Source organism: Myotis myotis, unplaced genomic scaffold (genome assembly GCF_014108235.1).
Source record: "Myotis myotis isolate mMyoMyo1 unplaced genomic scaffold, mMyoMyo1.p scaffold_m19_p_9, whole genome shotgun sequence".
NCBI lineage: Eukaryota > Metazoa > Chordata > Mammalia > Chiroptera > Vespertilionidae > Myotis > Myotis myotis.
This window is the reverse complement of record NW_023416401.1, coordinates 80,970,503-80,990,638: the sequence shown is the minus strand read 5'-3', so window position 1 is coordinate 80,990,638 and position 20,136 is coordinate 80,970,503. Positions and strand designations below refer to the sequence as shown.

The window sequence follows — 20,136 nt, the reverse complement described above, 5'->3', positions numbered from 1 at the left end:
AGGTGACAGGAGGTGTCATAGCTGAAGGCCTGAGAGCTGCATGCGTGGCTGGTGCTGTGATTTTGTGCGTGCTCACCCATTCTCCTCTCTCTTTTCTTCCTACTTTCCTTTCCTCCATTCCTTCCATCTATCAACTTTTATCTTCAAATTGGCCCAGAATGGCCTAATTTTAGTGAAAAAACCAGGCATAGTCCCCTAGAGGTCATAGGGATACAGTGAATGCACCCCCTGGCACTTACCTCCCCAACCCCCTCCCCCTGCAGAGCGCCTTGGCTTTAGTCACCCCCTGCTGGTCAGTGGAGTGCATGGCTAGATGCTGAAGTCAGGTTCAGGAACCTGTCTCCCTGGCCTGGGAAGTGCAACCTGAGCTCACTGAGGAGAGGGCTCTGGGTGACTGAGGAGCCTGACAGCACTGCTCCGCTAAAAAGACAGCCACCTCGCAGCCTGGAGCCCAGATTCATCCTAACAGCAGAGGAACCATGGCCCAAAGTCCAGAGCGAGTACCGCACTGAACTCTGGGGCGGCCGCTCCTCTCACCATTGTCTGGATTAGCCCCACCCCTGAGAATGTCTCCAGCTCAGTGCTTATCCATGGAGGTATCCACATTCCACCTCATCGCTCCAATCATCCTGCCAAGCTTGCTTTTCTACGTGGTGGGGTGGGCAAATCTTTAGAGCCCCCAGTAATCTCCCCTGACCCATGACTCACTCAAGACACACTCTCTACTAGGAAAACCCACAGGGAGCTCCACTCCTAATCACCATGCCCTCCTGTGTGGGGCAGCTGTACTGGCTGTTATCGGTGATCTTATCAATACCCTTCCTGCAATGCAGGACAGCCACTGGCCCACAGAACCCAGCTGTACCTTAAACGCAGGGTAGACAGCTCCTCCCCACTCCCTCTGCACCCATGTGGAGCCCTGACCCCTCCTGTGGGGCTCAGTGAGGGGACACGTTCACTACTTTATTTACATGCTTGTTTGGCAGGGAGCCAGCGGTCTGCTGGCCTCGGCCATCTGCGGGTCTAGAGTCCACCATTGCTTTCCTAAGATGTGCGGTCTTCAAATGAGAACCCCGGGGAAATGAAGTTCCTCCACCCCAGGGGATGGCTCAGCGCATCCTGAAGACCAGGGAGGGGCTTCAAGAGGTCATGGGGGTGGAGACATCACAGCCACAGCTTCACACACAACTTCTGGCTCCCTCTGATGTTTCCAACGACATCAAGAGCAGAGCGCAGATGCAAAGGTGGCCTCTAGGTAGGAGATGGGACAGCTGCATTTTTAGGGAGGTCAGCCTCAGCTCAGGGTTTGAATTTACACTAAATGGTTTATTGATAAATTGGGTCGATGTCAACACTCATGGCAACAAATGCAGGTGGTCTTTGAGGGGGAAAGAGTGAAACACAAAATGGTCCTCATAAGGGTTAGGACTGAAGCCAGTCCACAGGAGGCCTCAGAGGCCCTGTAGAACCTCAGGGGTGAGGCCCAGAAACCCAGCCAGGATCGCTGAAAAGGCAGCTTTGGCCCTGGCTTTAGCCGTGGTGACCATTGGACGCTTGTACATCCTAGAGCAGTAGGAGTTGTTGGCAAATGGGAAGGCTGCTCCATTGATGCATTTTAAATCCAGAAGCTGCTTCATATGAGGGAGGCTTCTAGCATCTTAAAAAGTGCCGAGAGACTGACTGGGTGTGAGGAATGCGCTGCCCGGCTTTTGAAGAGGCTGGTCCTATTGTCAGGGCCCTGTTTCTATTTAGCTGGGTGGCCGAACTCTCTGTGGCACCTTGGGCAGCTGCTGATGACACAGTGACTTACAGATGAGCTTCTCTCACCATGTTCTCCTTGGGCCCATTGTAGTTCCTGGGGGAGAGTTGGGTAAGTGGGGATATCTGGTGAAGTGGGGACTCCTGGTGAAACTGGAGGCACTTGGTGAAGGGGGGACACCCGAGGAGGCCAGGCATGCCTAGTGAAGCCGGGACAGGAAGAGCCTTGTGGCCGGTGGAGGTAGGTCAGCCAGGGATGCCTCCAAGGCTGTGGGAAGGAGAGCATTGTTCACAGGAATAAGATATGCCCTAGTCACCTTTGCTGAGGTGTCACTTCCCATGGAAGTCACCTCAGCCCTCCCCCCTTCTCACCACATTGTCCCACCACTTAGTGGCAAAGACAGGCTGTGAAACATAAACCAAAAGCATCTTTCCAGTCCCCTAAGAGTCTTGGCACCCCAACAATGGGATCTTGGCCCAGATGTAATTTTTCTCGCTTGTAAAGCCATAACGGAGGAAACACAGTGTAAGAGGAATCCGATGGGGCTTATGATCCAATGGTCTAGGATGCATCTTGGCTTTGCTGTTTTCCAGGTGCATGACTTAGAGGAAAATTATGAACGGGCTCTGGGTCTCTGTATGTCAATAAAATGGTTGTAATAAAGAGCTCTTACAAAATGGAGTGCGATGCTAAAGGGAAGGCTGTGCCTCCCATGAGGGGTGTGGAAGCAGGTTCTACCAGTAGGCGTTTTGTTGCCTGGAGGGGTGGTGGGGCTGGGGTGTTCTACAGCTGCCACTTGTGTGGTGCTGGGTGAGTTACCTTCTCTGAACCTCAGTTCTATCACCTTTTCACCTACCTCCGGAGTCCTTGGGATACATGAGATAATGTGGGCCCAGTGACTAATGTAGGGCCTGCCCAGGGCACTGCCTGGTCCATGGTGGCTGCAATGACAACTAAGGTAATGTGACTTTAGAAGTACATGGCAGCCCCAACTCACTTAGAAGACTGTTATGCTGCTGCTCAGCAGTCACTAACAGGACACCGAGGATGACATGCAACCACCTCCCCCGCTGGTCAGAGAACTGGGTTGTGTTGTGTCTATCTATCCAGTGAGCTGGGAGGCCACACCCATTCATTCAGCTGTCCTGACAGGTTTGGCCCTAACCCTACGCACATGACCATCCACACTATATGGTACCACCTGTGGTCCTCGTGCTGGTCCTTGGGAAGGACTTGGTAGAGCTTCAAAAAATACAGAGAGGGATGATCCACTGGAAATGAACGCTTCTCCAACTGGAAAGGCAGGGGCTGAGAGAAGGGGGAGGTTGGTCTGGTAGGAGACAGGGTATCTGGGCACAGAAGGGTTAGTGTAGAGCAACCATGATGTGGCAGTGAGATGGCGGGACGTGACATACACGTTCTACTTCTTAACCAAATCCAAAGTCATGGAACTTTGGGCACCTCTTAAACTTCATATAAGCCTTTTTAGGACAAATACAATGAAGCCCATTTCACACCGTGGTTCTTGATAAATAAACCTGGAGAGATTGGGCTGAAATGATGGGACGGTACAAGCAAGCCAGGGGATGATTACCCAAACACTGGGAATAACAGCGGCCACTCCAACTCCTTCACATGACCCAGGCCAGGAGCTGGGCTCTGTGTTCACACACTTACAGCAATCCTAGGAAGTGGGCCTCACTTATCCTCTTCTAGAGGTGAGGTTCCAAGAAGTACAACCATCTACCCAAGATCACACTGCTAGAAAGTAGCACAACTGGATTCAAGTCCAGGTTGGTTTGATCCCAAATCCCTGCTATTGCTGTGTTACTCTGATTCTTACAGGGACATTTGGATTTCTTCCATATATATATGTTTTTTAGAGCACATTTTTGAAGCAGCTATTATAACCAAATGGTAGAAGATCTTGGACTTGACCTAGGAAGGCAGTGCTAATAATTTTCACAATATTAAGTGTTTAAGGTCAAGGGTGAGGGAGCTCAAACCTGAGTCCTTATTCCAGGACAGTGATTCAGCACACTGGAATCGTCAGGCTGCACCCCAATCAATCTAATCAGAAATCTGGGGCTGGGATCCAGGCAGCAGGAATGCTGTAGGTGCTGGGATGAAACCATTGCCCTAGAGAGATGGTCTCAGCATCCATTCAAAGTATCAGAACAACAGTGCATGTGAATAGTGTTCCAGGTGGAACTTAAGCCGTCAGAGATGTTGTGATTCTCATCTTAGGAGGCCCTCCTACTGTTTTAGCAACTGAGTCCTGGCTAGCTCTTTAATTATTTTAAAAAGAAATAACTATAAGTGAAACCTAAGAAACAGTATTAATAAAAAAAAAAAAGTCTTAAGCAAAATAGCTGAAAGATAATTTTTGTTAAATAATGAACACTCGTGAAACAGCAATGAAATGGTATTAAAATGTCTGTGATTATTTCTCAGCATTCGTCTGATAACTAAGCAGCATGAAGCAGTAGTTGCACTTAAAAAATGACAAGAAAATAGCTATTCATTTAGTCAACAGAGAAGGTTCATCTCCTCCTAAGATCACTAGTGCCACTGCTTATCACCAAGGCGAGCGCCAACGCTTGTCTTTATGCTGAGATGGTGTCCGCAGGTCCTGGAGCAAACCTCGGCGTCCTTCTGGGAGGAGTCCGGGACAGACTGTGGCCTGCTCCCCCCACGCTAGATCAATGAGGCCCAAGGGTGCAGATTGCTGTGTGGTGGCTGCTAAGTTTGGACATGACAAGGGGGGCTGGATGAGCCTAGGCTGGGGGGGGGGGGCGGCAAAAGGAAGGGCAGGGAGGAAAGACTGGGCCTGGGGACAGGTCCCACACTGTTCTGACTTGGCATTCTTAGGCTGCACCCATTGAAGACCAAGGAGAGCAGGGTTCCTGCCAGCAGCTTTGTCTGTCTTTCTGATCAGCCCTGTTTCCTTTCCACGGGGAAGGTACATGGACTGGGGAAATGACAGAGGAGTCAAGCAAGGCAACAGACAGAAGAGTGACACGTCCCCGGCCTTCTGCCTATTGCACCATATCCCATAAAAAATAAACACAGTTTTACTATTTGTATATTGCTAGTGCTATGGCTTTCCAGGCCCTGGCAGGCTGCCGAGAGAGCTGCACTGCCGCTAGTCCACCAGAACCCATCCAGACACAGCCTCAGGGTAAGGATCTTTGGAGCTTCCACTTGGAAGGGTTAGCAGTGCCCATCTGCCTCCTGTTCTACAACGTGTTGTGAAAATAAAGGGTAAAAACAAAACAAATCGATGGGTAGAAAATTTCAGGGTGTTATGGAGTTGTTTGGCAATAATTTATACTACACAGCGTCACACAGGTGTTTCTCCCCTGCTAGCCCTGCTCGCTCTGCGTGCGCACAACACTGGCCCCGAGTTCTTCTCCTTCGTGCGCGGAGGAAGCTCATAGGTGATTGTTCTTGGAGAGGTAGGCAATGAGGGCCACGGCCACGCCCACGTAGATGCCAGTTCCGATGGTGATGGAGAGCACAGCCAGGAATAGGGCCCGCCGAGAGCTGGTGCTGGCCTGGTGGAAGTCCCCCTTGGCCACGGCTTTATTGGTCTGCAGAGTTGAAAAGAAAGGAGGGGGATGAAAAAGAAAGTCAAGAAGAGCAAGTCAGGAAAGATGAAGAGCGTGCGTGGCTCACTTCTGGCTCCCTTCCAACCTTGAACCTGACTGGTCCCAGGGAGTGAGGACTCGCCCAGAGGAACTGTGCCTCCTCTGAGCTGGTGACAGCAGTTCTCTGTAACTGGCAAAAAAGGAATGGGGGACGGATGCTTATGACTGCTTCTCCACTGCAAGGCACTCAAAGTGTAAAGAAAAAAGAGCCTCAAGCAAACACCCATGGTCAGCAGTAGCCCAGCTGAGCACCATAAATGTGGGGCCCGGGGTCTCGGGCACCAGTACGCCAGGGATGAATAGCTACCACACCTCCAGTGCCCTGCTTTCTACCCAATAATGCCATTTCCTTTCATCTGAATAACACTAAATTGTCTAAAATATGTTCACACTTAATTTAATCTTTACAGCAGAGGAGGAGTGTGGGGAAGGGTATTATGGTTCTCATTTCCCAGAAAAGACTGTGGCATGAGATTATTAAATCGACCGCAGGATACTTGAGACTCTGCTCCTCAGGTGGTGGCCCTGGAATCATGCTCTCCTTTCCGTCTCCCTTCCTTGCACAGCTAGACTTGTTACAATTCACCCGTCAACACAGTGGTTTGAAGTAAGAGCAGTAGCTAGACATCTGGTTGCTCAGTTACATAACACGGTGTTAGTTTAATTAGATTCACTTCTTATGATCATGAGGTGGCAGGAGCGTGGTTTTGGATGTTGAATCTGATTTGGTATTTTTTGGTAGACCCACGTATTCCCTCTCACCCCCTTCCTTTCTGAAGGAAGGTTTCTGGCCTGGTCTCATGTCCATGTGTCACCAGTGGTATTTCTGCATTGCGTAGGCAGGTATAGGAGTCAGTATATTTTTTCACTCAAATTGAAAACACCAAGGCCTTTGCAATGGACCACAGAGGGTGAAACTCCAAGAGGACTCACTAAATGAATTTCCGTTCTCTGTGGTCCAGACCCCATCTGATGAGGTCTGCATCCCTGTGTCAGGTTGAGAAGGGACTTGTGTCTGCTTCATGGCTGCCCTCTCTTTCCCCTAATTTCTGGATTGTGAAGGCCAGTTTTTACGTCCTCCTCCCTTAACTTTTTGGCTTGGAAGTGAGCTTGGGATCTAACCACCAACGACTTCTAATGAAGCAGGGCTAAGAAAATGCAAAATGGGAAGTCTCCTAGGGCAGTAGTAATTAAGTCTTAATTAGCTGAGTTTCATTTTCTAGCAGTACTCCTACCCTCCAAGGTCCTAGAACATAATTCACTGTCACTGCCCATCTTCAGCCCAGCAGCCATCCTCCATTAGAATGTCATTTGCTGCTATCTCTGCCATTAGCCCAGCCGTGGGCAAACTACGGCCCGCTAAAACTAAAAAAAAAAAAAGACCGTACCCTTTTATGTAGTGATGTTTACTTTGAATTTATATTAGTTCACACAAACACTCCATCCATGCTTTTGTTCCGGCCCTCTGGTCCAGTTTAAGAACCCATTGTGGCCCTCGAGCAAAAAGTTTGCCCACCCCTGCATTAGCCCCATCCTTGTCGCCATCCACCCACGGCTCTGCTGTCGGAGCAGTACACACAGAGAGGAAGGCAAGGTGGACACTCTGCATTTCTTACCCCTGGACTCAGGCCCTGGAGGGAATTCCTGTGTCTCAGAGGACTATCCCATGAGAGCTCACACATTTTAACAGTGCCCTCTCACCCCCCTTTTGTGTTTCATTGATCTCCATGCCTGTTCTTATGCCAGTGCCAGGCTGTTTTGATTACAATGCCCTTGTAGGATAATTTGATATCGAGTAGTGTGATATATCTAACTTTATTCTTTTTCAAGATCGCTGCAGCTATTCAGAATCTTTTTTGGTTCCACATACATTTTTGGGATTTTTGTTCTAGATCTGTGAAATATGCTATTGGCATTTTAATAGGAATTGTGTTGAATCTATAGATTGCCCTGTGGACTGTGGACATTTTAATGTTAATTCTTCCCATCCATGAACACGGTATATGCTTCCACTTACTTGTAGCTTCCTCAATTCCTGGTATATGCTTCCACTTACTTGTAGCTTCCTCAATTCCTTTCTTCCATGTCCTATAATTTCCCGAGTACAGGTTTTTTACCTCAGTTAAACCTATTCCTCGGTACCTTATATTTTTTGTTGCAATAGTAAATGGGATTGTTTTCTTAGATCTTCTTTCTGATAGTTCATTATTAGTGTATAAAAATACAACTGATTTCTGATTATTAATTTTATATCCTCCTACTTTGCCAAATTCATTTATTAGATCTATCCCCACTTACCTGGTTGTAAAGAAGCTTAGAAAACCCACTTTTTAAATTCAAGAGCAAAAGTAAAACATTAGTGCTAAAGCTCATGAAAACAACAGATTTTCTTGAGTAATGTATTATTTAAACTGAGAAAATGAAAATCGTATAAACAGAGCACGCAACAAGCACAGGCGTTCTTTGTCTAAAATCTCTACCACCAGAACCATGATGCATTTTCCATCAGCATTTGCTGAAGAGGTAAGACTTTTCTATCCCTTGTCTGTCCCTGCTCACCATGCCTCACTCCAAAGTGGCAGACACCAAGGTTGGCAAGCTGGGAGGAGGAGAGGAGAGGAGAGACCATACCCGTCCTTCCCAGTGTGCAGGCATGCCATTGGCAACTATTTTTTTAAAAAATATATATTTTGTTGATTTTTTACAGAGAGGAACAGAGAGGGATAGAGAGTTAGAAACATCGATGAGAGAGAAACATCGATCAGCTGCCTCCTGCACACTCCCTGCTAGGGATGTGCCCGCAACCCAGGTACATGCCCTTGACCGGAATGGAACCTGGGACCCTTCAGTCCGCAGGTCGACGCTCTATCCACTGAGCCAAACCGGTTAAGGCGGCAACTACGTTTTAAAAGAATAGTGCTATATACCAACCTTCAGAATGGCTCAAATGGAAAAGTGCCCCAGTACAAAATGTCAGCAACAATATGGAAAAACCAAAATTGTCATTCACCCCTGGTAAGAGTGTATTAGTACATTTGTATCACTACTTGGGGAAACTTCAGTACTTCTTATAGTTGAACATGTAGCTACATTATACAACTATTCCCTTCCTGGTAAATACTCTACAGAAATTATCCCTATGTTCACCAAAAGACATCGACAAGGATGTTCACAGCAATATTCATCATAGTAGCCCCCAGATGGAAAATCAGTCAAATGTCCAATAACAGTAAAAAGTATAAATAATAATGGTACCCCAATGTGGAAATGAAATCAATCTCAGGAACAAAATGTTGACCAGAAGAAGTCTAACACACGATGCTATTCACATAAAGCACAACATAAGCCAAAATAATCTATGCTATTTGTTGGCAAAGAAGTCAGGTTAGTGGATATCTATGGGGAAGGTCAATAATTGGAAGAAAGCACCGTTTAAAAAATATAATTTTGCACCCCAAGATAATTTTAGAAATGATTCTAGCAAGAATTAAGTGAACAGATAAGAAGCATCAATAAATAATAGAGAAACTCATTTTATGAAATTATAGAAGAAAAAGAATGAGATACTAATTTCCCTATAAACAGATGTAAATGCGGCTCATCAAGGTGTGCCCCAGACTTTCTTCTCCGGGCTGCTCTGTCGAGGCCCTTGTATTTGCAGTGGCGTTTTCATTCCTCATCAGCATTTGAACTCCGGACTCATCTCGCCATGGTATGGATGCTGAGGCCTGTTCGGCTCTGCTGAGTGCCTGGAAGGTGTTGGCAATTGAAGTGTGGGCATGAGGCAATGCTCTGCACGACAGAAGGAGGGGTGCTTGCTGCTTCTCAGGGAATACAGGAGGCGGGGGCTGGGGGTGGCGAGAAAGGCCAAGATGACCAAGGCTGGAGAGAGCCTGCCCAGGTGAGTGCTGTGGAGGAGCTCTCTGTGATTGGTGGAGATGTTTCATGTCGGTGCTGTCCAGCGTGGTGGCCACTAGCCGCCTGTGGTTATTAAACACAAGTGCTATAGGGTCATGAGAAAACATGGCAGAAGATCCCACAGGGAAGAGAAGTGAGGGAGAAGGAACCCAGTGCTGCAGTGAACCAAAAAAGAAGGCAAAATGCCTAAAACTGAGGTCCAAGGAGTCTACCAGGCTGTGCACTACATGTGGGGCACCCCCCAGGCCCCTGGGAAACTGGCTCACACACGCCTGCCTTGTGTGGATTATGTGTGAGCTTATTTTACTGCCCATTCAATTTGGTTCAGTGTCTGGTTGAGATAGTGAAAGAGCTGTAAGAGGAAGGAAACAGGTGACCCATGACAAGGGAAAGCCCCTTGAATTTGCAGATAACTTGGGGAAGCCTTTGGACTCCTGCATGGCCTGGCATGAGCTTACCTGTATTTAGGGTGCACACAGGGCTCCTTTACATTTAGAATTGGGAGATGCACTGACCCCGGCCATCGTGGCCCTGAGGCAAGGACTTCTGAACAGAACTCCCTCCCCTCCTATGTGACCATCTCCCCTTCTCAAGCCAGCCCAGAGCTGCTCTGAGGGGCCTGGGCTCAGTCTCTCTCAGATGGACCAGGAACCTTGTGCTAACGTTTCCCTTAGCTCAGGATTCAGTTCCCATGGCTTTTGGCCAACGTCTTCATTTATGTGTGAGTTTGGAAAACACCCACTATTTTTTTTTTAAATATATATTTTTATTGATTTCAGAGAGGAAGGGAAAGGGAGAGAGAGAAACATCAAGGACGAGAATCATTGATTGGCTGCCTCCCGCACGCCCCCTACTGGGGATCGAGCTCACAACCTGGGCATGTGCTCTTGACCGGAATCAAACCTGGGACCCTTCAGTCTGCAGGCCAACGCTCTACCCACCAAGCCAAACTGGCTAGGGCAGAAAACACCCACTATTGATTGAGATTTTGGATAAATGATTCCCCCCTGGGATATATCCCTGCTGTTTTGTTTTTCTTGCACACTTATTCTAGGGGTAAGGTTGGATGTTTCCAGGTTCCATTAAATCCAGAGATATATTCTCTCCGCTCCTGTCCAGCACTCGGGTCCAGGCACAGCCAGGAGGGCCTTAACAGAAAAGCCCGTACCGGACCCCAGCCTCCGAGATGTGTGATGGGCTCCCCAAGACACTCGCTGCCTCTGCGACCTTCCCTTCAGAAATGTATAGCACACTGGGGGCTTGGGGGCTCATTTCCCTCCAGTACCAATCTCTGGCTGGCTGGTTTACATTTCTCTGCATTATTGCAAAGTTTGTTTCCAGTATTTATTACCGCCTGCCATTCGCTATGCATTCACCAGGCACTCGGAGACTCAGTGTTATATTGTGTATAACAAGATAATGTAGACATACTACACCCCGTGGATGAAAAACCTCTCAGATGCAGGTGGTTTCACACACAAGCCTCCACGCACGTTTCTTTCCTTACATGAATTTAATTCCAGGTGTATTTTCATGCACCCCCACCCCCACCCCCACTGCTCCTTTGAAGCAACTCTTCTGTTTTAAGCCAGTAAAAATGTATCTGTTGTTAGTTAGGTCTGAAGGGCAGAAAGGGTACCAGTGACAAAACAAAGGTACCAACTGTGTCTGGGTCACTGGTTCTCCTGGATTTGAGTCCCGGCCTCCACAGAGCCGCCCCGCCTGTCCCTGGTTTGGATCGCTGCACTCAGAGGGAGGGGACTTCCCACAGAGATGTCTGCGCAGCTCCTTTCATCAAGGTCACCCCTTCTGCGGATCTTATTTTACAGGGGCCACAGCATCATAAACATAACACCTGAGCTACTAGTATCTCTCCATCTCCACGTGAGCTTAGACAAATCTCACAGCCTTTAAGCCACTCAGCTCAGGAGTGGCCTTCCCAATGGGCCTTAAGCAGTTTCACGCTCTGGCACTCTCTCACATGCTGAGCTCTGGTCCCAACCAGAGAGAAGCCCGCCCTGGTTTCCCACACACTCAGGTTTTCTCAGCCGTGAGAGGAGGGCTGGGAGGCTGGGGCTCCTCCAGCGAGGGCCCAGGAAACCTAACATCCAAGCAAAATGGGAACCCCTGGAGGAGGTTGAAGGGGGGCCTCCCACTCAGCCCTGCCCCCTGGTGCCCTCCCACTGCCACCTCCCCCTATTCAGGCTGGTGGTTAAGACTCAGCCTGCCATCCACATTCTCAAATACCCTCTCTCGACTCTCCTCCCCGGTGCTGCCCCATTGCACTCCTGTTCTTTTCTGGGTGTCACTGGCGCTCAGGTTGGTAGGAGTAACAATGATAAAAAGAACTTCTACTATTAAATCCGAATTATAGACAACATCAGAGGGCCTAAAAGCTGCTATCTTCATTTCTTAAGTTTGAACAGCTGAAAATGGCCAGACATTTGTATACTGGCTTTCCCTGTGTCCTTCATATTGTTTTAAACATTTGTTTGCATAAACATACACACATACTAAGTATATGACTCATAGAGAAAGTGCACAACTTATAAATTCATAAATACACAGCTTGGTGAATTTTTACAATGTGCACACAGCCACGTAACCATCATTTGGAACAAGAACAGAACAGGCCCTGGCCAGTTTGGCTCAGCCCTGGCCGGTTTGGCTCAGTGGATGGGGCGTTGGCCTGCGGACTGAAGGGTCCCGGGTTCGATTCCGGTCAAGGGCATGTACCTTGGTTGCGGGCACATCCCCAGTGGGGAGTGTGCAAGAGGCAGCTGATTGATGTTTCTCTCTCATCAATGTTTCTAACTCTCTATCCCTCTCCCTTCCTCTCTGTAAGAAAATCAATAAAATATATTAAAAAAAAAAAAGAACAGAACAGTATGGCCACTTGAAAGCCTTCCACTGCCCCTTTGCTGTCACTCTTCCCCAGCAATAAACACTGTCCTGATTTAGCCTAGATCAGTGATTTTGTGCTATAGCAGGCACACAGGTGTGCTGCAAGATTCTTTAAAATTTGCATTACCTGATTATTTAGTCAGGGGCACCGACTTTTTTTCCTTTAGATTGTCAAATTAAAAAATGACAACAGCTAACAAAACAATAGCCGTTCGGTGTAAATGAATCAAAACTATACCTATTTTTTGGTCAGATAGGCAAAAATATGTTTTTTTGCGGGCCACAGAATTTTAGTAATTAGTTTATGTGTGCCATGAGGTAAAAAAGGTGGAAAATAGCTGGCCAAGATTGTGTGGACTGCTTTGGAATTTCTTATAACAGGTCCTACAGTATAAAAACTGGCTTCCTTCGTTCTGTGAGATTCATCCCTGTTGCATGTAATTACACACCATTTATCCTCTAGTGTCCTGCTGCATGAATATACTATGATTTATTTGTCCACTCTCCTGTGCAAAGGTATCTGGGTAGTTTCCAGTTTTTGGCTATTATGAATAGGGCTGCTATGAACATAAACATTCCAGCACATTTTTATGATCATCTATACTTATTTCTGTTGGGTATACGGTTAAGAATAGAACTACTAATAATGGGAGTATGTATATATTCAGTTCATAAAATAGTTTTTATAATCATAGTAATCGATGAATGCAGGGTTTTATAAAATACATGGTACAAAAGGTTTCTAAACTCAACCATCAACAGCGGTGTCACAAATACTTCTGTACCTCTGAAGCCTTTTCCGAAAGACAAGTGATGAACTTTTCAGTGAATCTGTCTGTTATGTATTAAATTCTTAAAAGGTTATACTTTTTATTTCTTAATTTATCAACTTATCAACTACTTATCACTAACCACCTATTGTGGTGCTTACTTACAAAACTTCTCTGCCCCTGCTCCCACCTCCCATTTGTCACCTATTCCCTTCCCTCATCCTCCTAATGCATTTAGTTAGCTCTTTATCTGAGTAAGCCAAGCATACTGGTGTTGCTTCTTCTCTTCTAGCCTTGATGACTGTAGTTTCGCATATGTTATGGAATTGTTCATTTTCTTTACCACACTCACCGATAGCCTCTCCATACATTTTTTTCATTATATGATCAAACGTGTCAGATTACCTATCCATTTTTTTTTCTTATTTTCCTGGAGACCACACTCCTGGGATCTGCTATCCTTCTGCTTCAGTTTAATAGGATTGCTCTTTGATGCCATCCCTTTAATTGTATTTTGAGATTTCCTTTTGCTTTTCCTCTAAGTTAGCATTTTTGTTTCCTCAGGTCTTTTCTGAGGAAGACATCCCTGCAGTACATGCTACTAAAAACCCCTGAGAACTATTAGTGTATGGATGATATGTTTATAAGACTTTGCATATCTATAAATGACCATGTATTACCACTGCCACCACCACCTCCACCACCCCCACACTTGATTGATGGTTTGGCTAGGTATAGAATTCCACATTGGATATCATTTTCCCTCATATTTCTGAAGACATTCATCCATAGTTTTCCCATTTTCAATCCTGTCTAAAGGTCTAGAATCCTCTTTATACCCCACTCACTATTAAAACATGCTTCTTCTCTCTAGAAGCTTTTAGGAATCCCCCATTTATGTCCCAGATTCTGAAATGTTAATTTGAAAGGCCTTGATATTAAATCTCTGAATTAATCCTTCAATTGTCTCCTTTTTTTGTACTACTGTCCATCTCTGGCCTTTTGTTAATATTTTATGGGAGATCTCCTCAACTGTTGAAAAGTATTTTTCTACTCCCTGCATTGTCTCCTTATTTGTCCCTTCTCTTACCCTCACTCATAAATTTAGTTCTCATTTTTTCAGGTTAGAGGCATTCTCAAATGTCAGGCAATCACTGGTGGCTACTTGACATTTAAGAGCACCAAAGGCCAACTAGATCCTCTGTGTGCTACTGAGATGTTCTATATACCTACATTTCCAAAAGGTGCTATTTTTATTTCTTGTTGATCCATGTCCATTCTCCTTTTCTTTCATAGTTTTATGATTTTTATTTTATTTTAACATTTTAAACATAATCTACACTAATAAAAGACAAACATGCAAATTGACTGTACCTTCTCTATGCCTTAAGCCATGCCCATCAGCCAATCAGAGTGACTATATGCAAATTAACCCAACCAACATGGCGGCCAGAAGCCACAGAGCTGGAGCAAGCAGGAGGCTTGGTTGCCCCAATGATGGAGGAAGCCAAGCTTCCTGGCTGGCTGCTGCCTCCTCTCAAGGCAACAAAGTTTCAATTATAGAAGGTAAATAAACCCCAGATACCTGCTTCCAGCCGCCATGGCCATGGAGGTGGAGCAAGCAGGAGGCTTGGTTGCCCCGGCCATGGAAGAAGCCAAGCTTCCTGGCTGGCTGCTGCCTCCTCTCAAGGCAACAAAGTTTCAATTATAGAAGGTAAATAAACCCCAGATACCTGCTTCCAGTTGCCATGGCCACAGAGCTGGAGTGAATAAACAAACAAAAACAGGAAAGGCTGGGAGCTTCGGTCGCCGGGGGGCTTGGTCAGTCTGAAAACAGCCATCAGCCCCTTACCGAGGCTGGCCAGACACCCCAGTGGGGACCCACACACTGAAGGGGCTGTGGCCAGCCTGAAAACAGCCATCAGCCCCTCACCCAGGCTGGCCAGGCACCCCAGCGGGGACCCCTACCCTGAAGGGGCTATGGCCAGCCTGAAAACAGCCATCAGCCCCTCACCCAGGATGGCCAAACCCCCATGGGATGAGGGTCCCCACTGGGGGGCTTGAGCAGCCTGCAAACAGCCATCAGCCCCTCACCCAGGCTGGCCAGGCACTCCAGCGGGACCCCCACCCTGATCCAGGACACCCTTCAGGGCAAACCAGTCAGCCCCCACCTGTGCACTAGGCTTCTATTCTATATAATAAAAGGGTAATATGCAAATTGACCCTAACAGCAGAACGACTGGGAATGACTGGTCACTGTGACACACACTGACCACCAGGGGGCAGATGTTCAATGCAGGAGCTGCCCCCTGGTGGTCAGTGCGCTCCCACAGGGGGAGCTCTGCTCAGCCACAAGCCAGGCTAATGGCTGCCAGCACAGCGGTGGTGGCGGGAGCCTCTCCCACCTCCTCAGCAGCACTAAGGATGTCCAACTGCAGCTTAGGCCTGCTCCCTGCTGGCAAGTGGACATCCCCCAAGGGCTGCCGGGCTGCCAGAGGGATGTCTGACTGCAAGCTTGGGCCTGATCCCCCACGGAGCGGGCCTAAGCCAGCAGGTGCACATCCTCTGAGGGGTCCCAGACTGCAAGAGGGCATAGGCTGGGCTGAGGGACCCCCCCCGAGTGCACAAATTTTTGTGCACAGGGCCTCTAGTCTTATATAATAAAAGGCTAATATGCAAATTGACCAAACCATGGAACGAACAGTCACTATGACGCGCACTGACCACCAGGGGCATACGCTCAACACAGGAGCTGCCCCTTGGTGGTCAGTGTACTCCCACAGGAGGAGCACCACTCAGCCAGAAGCCGGGCTCACAGCTGGCGAGTGCAGCAGCTATAGTGGGAACCTCTCCTGCCTCTACATCTGTTGGGCATCCCCCGAAGGCTTCCGGACTGTGAGAGGGCGCAGGTTGGGCTGAGGACACCCCCCCGACCCGAGTGCACCAATTTCGTGCACCCAGCCTCTAGTTTAAATATAAAGTAATTTCAGTAAAGTCATAAGTTAGGTTCAAGTGTACTCATTTTTGATCCTTTGCCACTTGTGTAGTAGTGTTGCCTACTCACTACTTTAAAAAATTTTGATGGACTCTTGATGGGGAAAGTTTATAAACCAATCGACTCATAATCTCTTGCTCCCTCATATTTTTGATTAAGAGAGACATTTGTGACATTTTTGTGTGATCTTTTCCTACACAACTATTTCAGCCTGTTGTCCCTAAGATAATATTTGGGACATGGCCCTGGTGGGCTTCAATGCTTACAGTTGGCCTCTTTGCAGGAAGGCAAGGCAGGTAAATTCAGGAATGCTGACCTTATGAGCCAACATATATGAACAAATAAAAAGAAGATACACCAATAAGAAAACATTAATGAAAAATAAAAGTATAAAGAAAATGACAAGACATTGCTTGGTACACTGGCAAGCTCGCATAGCTCACTGGCCTTGGTGGCAAGACGTGAGTTTTAAGACGTACAAGATGTATTGCAGTTTCAAGGAACACAGATTTGTTTTCATGTTATAAAACAGTCAATTTAAATATTTACCACAAAACAATAACAGCTGCCCACAGCACCTTAAGGGACTCTAATCCCAGCTCTGTAGGTTAACATTTGGAATTCTGGGACTCAATGCTTAAAGTGAACAGTAGGACCGCTTCCTTACCTGGAAAATTTGTACAATATACAGAGTTGAATCTTCCACAATTCAAGTAAAAGAAAAACAAGTATGGAAATGGCGCTGCCCAAGCCATTTGTGTTCTTTGATTCCATGATGCTGCCCCTAGACATAATGAAGCAGTGACGATGCTACATAGCACTGGCTGGTACCCAAATGCAGGCGATCAGATTGGAGACACACAGTTGGACATGTTTTTTGTGGGCTGAGAATGGAGAGTGAAATGTGGCCAGGACGCAGCACAGATTGGAAGAACAGTTTATTTCTAGCGAAGCTAAGCAAACTTGCAGCTTTCAGTTTATAAACCTGTTATTTCTTGGGAGGTAGGCATAGCATTCTGCTTGTTTGCATGCTACTTCATAGATGGTTTACATTCTGTGAGGCCCCTTTCAGAACAACCTTAAGAACTGGTCAGGCTGCCATGTGATAGATGAGAAAATGGAGGCTGGGAAAGACTGACGGACGCAGTCAGCAAAGGTTTGAAAGTGGAACTCGTGTTTCTTAATCATACCCAGCGCTCTTTCTGTTCTGTTCTACCTGTTCTGGGTTAGTGGGTAACTGCGACCATGAGGCCTCGCTGGCAAAGGGGAGCTGTGCTTGGTTGCCCTTTTATGCCCACGAGATTCCCAATTACTATCTATCCACTATCATGGAATACGCCAAAGGTGAGTATATACCACAGGGAGGAATGACTACTTATTTTTAAATTACAGTTGTGTTTGCATTTTCTATTCTAATTGTTTCCTGTTTCAAAACAAGTATTTTTACTATTATTACTGGTCCTTATTTGCAAAAGGCACCAGGTCCTACGTTCTGGCAAGATAATAAATTGGCTGACATGGGAGATCCCTCCTGCTGGGAAGATAAAAAGCCATAAAACCCAAGGAGAATGCACTTTAGGAGAGAGATCTGGGGTCCATGCCTGGGTTTCTAACACTTTTGAGGGTAGGAAGGCTTGGTGTTTGGCCAGGGAAGATTCCCATAAACAAATCCCATAGCTTCAAAGAGTGTCCTATTATGAAAGGAGCTAGAGACTTCTTCCTGCGGCTCGAGAAATCAGAGGGTAAGTTTGTGTCTGTCTGGACCCTGAACATACACTCAAAACCTAAGGGCCAGGCTAAACATAGGCGCCAGCCCTGAATCTTTACATAGGCACAGAGCAGAAGCCCTGCTAAGAAATTAAAATATATATGGATTCAGGACTTAAGCCATGGAAAACGCAAAGATGCTCTCTAAGGACAACGACAGTTTTGCAAGCTAGAGCTCATGAGTTTCCATCGGGGATGGGGTGGGGGGAATTAGAATTAATCTTGGCTCTAGATAAAACCACAATAGAAAATTATAAACTACATTGTGTGTGCGTGTGTGTGTGTGTGTGTGTGTGTGTGTGTGTGTGTGTGTGTATGCGGAATACAATACATAAGAGGGTGGTTGGTAGATATATCTCCCAAAACAGAACTATTAATTCAAGAATTAAATGACTCCAAAACAATTCATTTTTCATCTCTATCACAACTCAAAAAGATTAAAGTAATTAAGAGAATTTAAGTGATTAAGAAGGAATAGAAATCCACAGTGAAAGTACAAGAGACTATATTTTTTTAAAAAAATGCAAAGTTGGAAAATTCACAGCTAGAATTTTTAGAATTGAAAAGTATAGAGTACTTGATATAAAAATAAAAACAATTTAAGGGTCAAATAGCAGACTGACTAGATGCAGCTGAAGAGAGAATCTATCTGCTAGATGATATTTAGAAGGGAATCGGCTAGATATGCACAGAAAGATACAGAGATGAAAAATAGGTGACTTAGCACATAAAAGGTCCAATATACAACCAATAGGAATTACAGAGGAGAGAGAGGGGAACTAATGAGGTCACAGCAATAGTTAGAGGTGGGAATTGTACAAATTGATGACAGATATGCATCATCAGATTGCAGGTGTTCACTGAATTCTGAGCAGAACAAATAGAACTGAATACACGTAAAGACACACCATGGTGGAACTGAAGAGAATGGATTGAAAGAATCAACAAAAGGCTTATTCTAGAACATTCACATTTCCACTTTCCTGTTTTACCCTTAGGCATATCATTGATACCCATAGCTTTGATTACCACCTATATATAGTGACCTTCTGGTCTTATAACTCTAGCCTAGATGCATATATACAACTTGATATCTTTATTTGGATATCTCAAAAATAAACTCAAATCCAGTGCTCAAAGCCAACCTTGTCATCCTTCCTGCTGGCCACTGTCCCCCTCAACCACCACCATCATCATTACCATTCTTCCTCATGACTTGCTTTTCCAGTCTTCTCTCAGGACACTGGGTTTTGCCTAAAAGCCCCGAAACAAAATTCCTCTTGTTTCACTGCTTTAATCTTTGACTATGCCAGCTTCTATTCCCTGTCCTTCACTCTAGCTAATTTGGAAGAGGAATGGAGTTCATTTTAGAAACATGCACCACATGCTCTCCATTCTCTCTTCTTAAAACAGCCCCTCAGTAGCTTCTCATCCTTAAAGGGCTCCCAAGACCTGTATGGTCTGGTCCTTTCTGCCTCTCTCTGTCTTGTTCTCTTCCGTCCAGCCTCCCTGGTCATTTTTCCCTGTGCCCTACCTTTAGCCCTCTCTGCCCTTATCTGCCTTCCCAACAGAACATCTTCTGATTGAATGCAAGCCCTCAGTCACAAGGAAATTTTGCCTGACTCCCAATTTGGTCACACTCCTCTAAAACATGCTTTCATGCAACTGTGACCCTTCATCTCTGCCATTTATGACATTAATGTTCAGCTCCCCACTAGACTATAAGCTCCAAGGCAACAGAGGCCATTTTCTTGTTAACTTTTTTATCTTCAACATTTAACACAGCACCTTGCACATTAATGGCATTAGAAGTATTCCTTTAATGAAGGACTTTCATAGGTTCTTCTTTTATAATTATATCCAAAATACGTGAGTGAACCAGTACCTTTTCTTTTTATTTCTTTTTTATAAATATATTTTTATTGCTTTTAGAGAGGAAGGGAGAGAAAGAGAAACATCAATGATGAGAGAGAATCATTGATTGGCTGCCTCCTGCACGCCCCCCACTGGGGATCGAGCCGACAACCTGGGCATGTGCCCTTGACCGGAATCAAACCTTCAGTCCGCAGGCCGCGCTGAATCAGTACCTTTTCCAACATGAACTCAAACACCATGCTGACTTGTAAAGACAGCAATGATGCATCTTGCAGACATAGGCCTCCACCAGCTGTTAACATCACAATGTTTATTGTTGAAAGTGAGTCTGGCTCAAGTGGCTTGGCCTCTGTGTGGCTGTGCTCAGCTTGCACACTCATTTATGACATTTATCTTTCTCTCTTATGACAGCTTGCTTAGCAGACAGCAGGACGTGTATGTCCTAAAATCACTTTGCATCTGCTGCCAGCAAATAGCCCATGCTGGTCCCCATTTGGG

General features: G+C 46.1%; 1 protein-coding gene across 3 annotated transcripts in view; it reads right to left on the bottom strand.

Annotated features, from left to right (window-relative positions):
* Window positions 1–4,188: 4,188 nt before the first annotated feature.
* SYNDIG1 (synapse differentiation inducing 1) overlaps window positions 4,189–20,136 on the bottom strand; it is a 120,552-nt gene continuing 104,604 nt past the window's right edge. For 2 of the 3 annotated variants that reach the window (XM_036321004.1, XM_036321005.1), the window contains exon 4: window positions 5,194–5,352. In XM_036321004.1, coding sequence (XP_036176897.1) covers window positions 5,194–5,352 — 159 coding nt within the window. Of the gene's footprint in view, window positions 5,353–20,136 lie in introns of all 3 variants that reach the window. The other variant, XM_036321006.1, reaches the window with a different exon arrangement.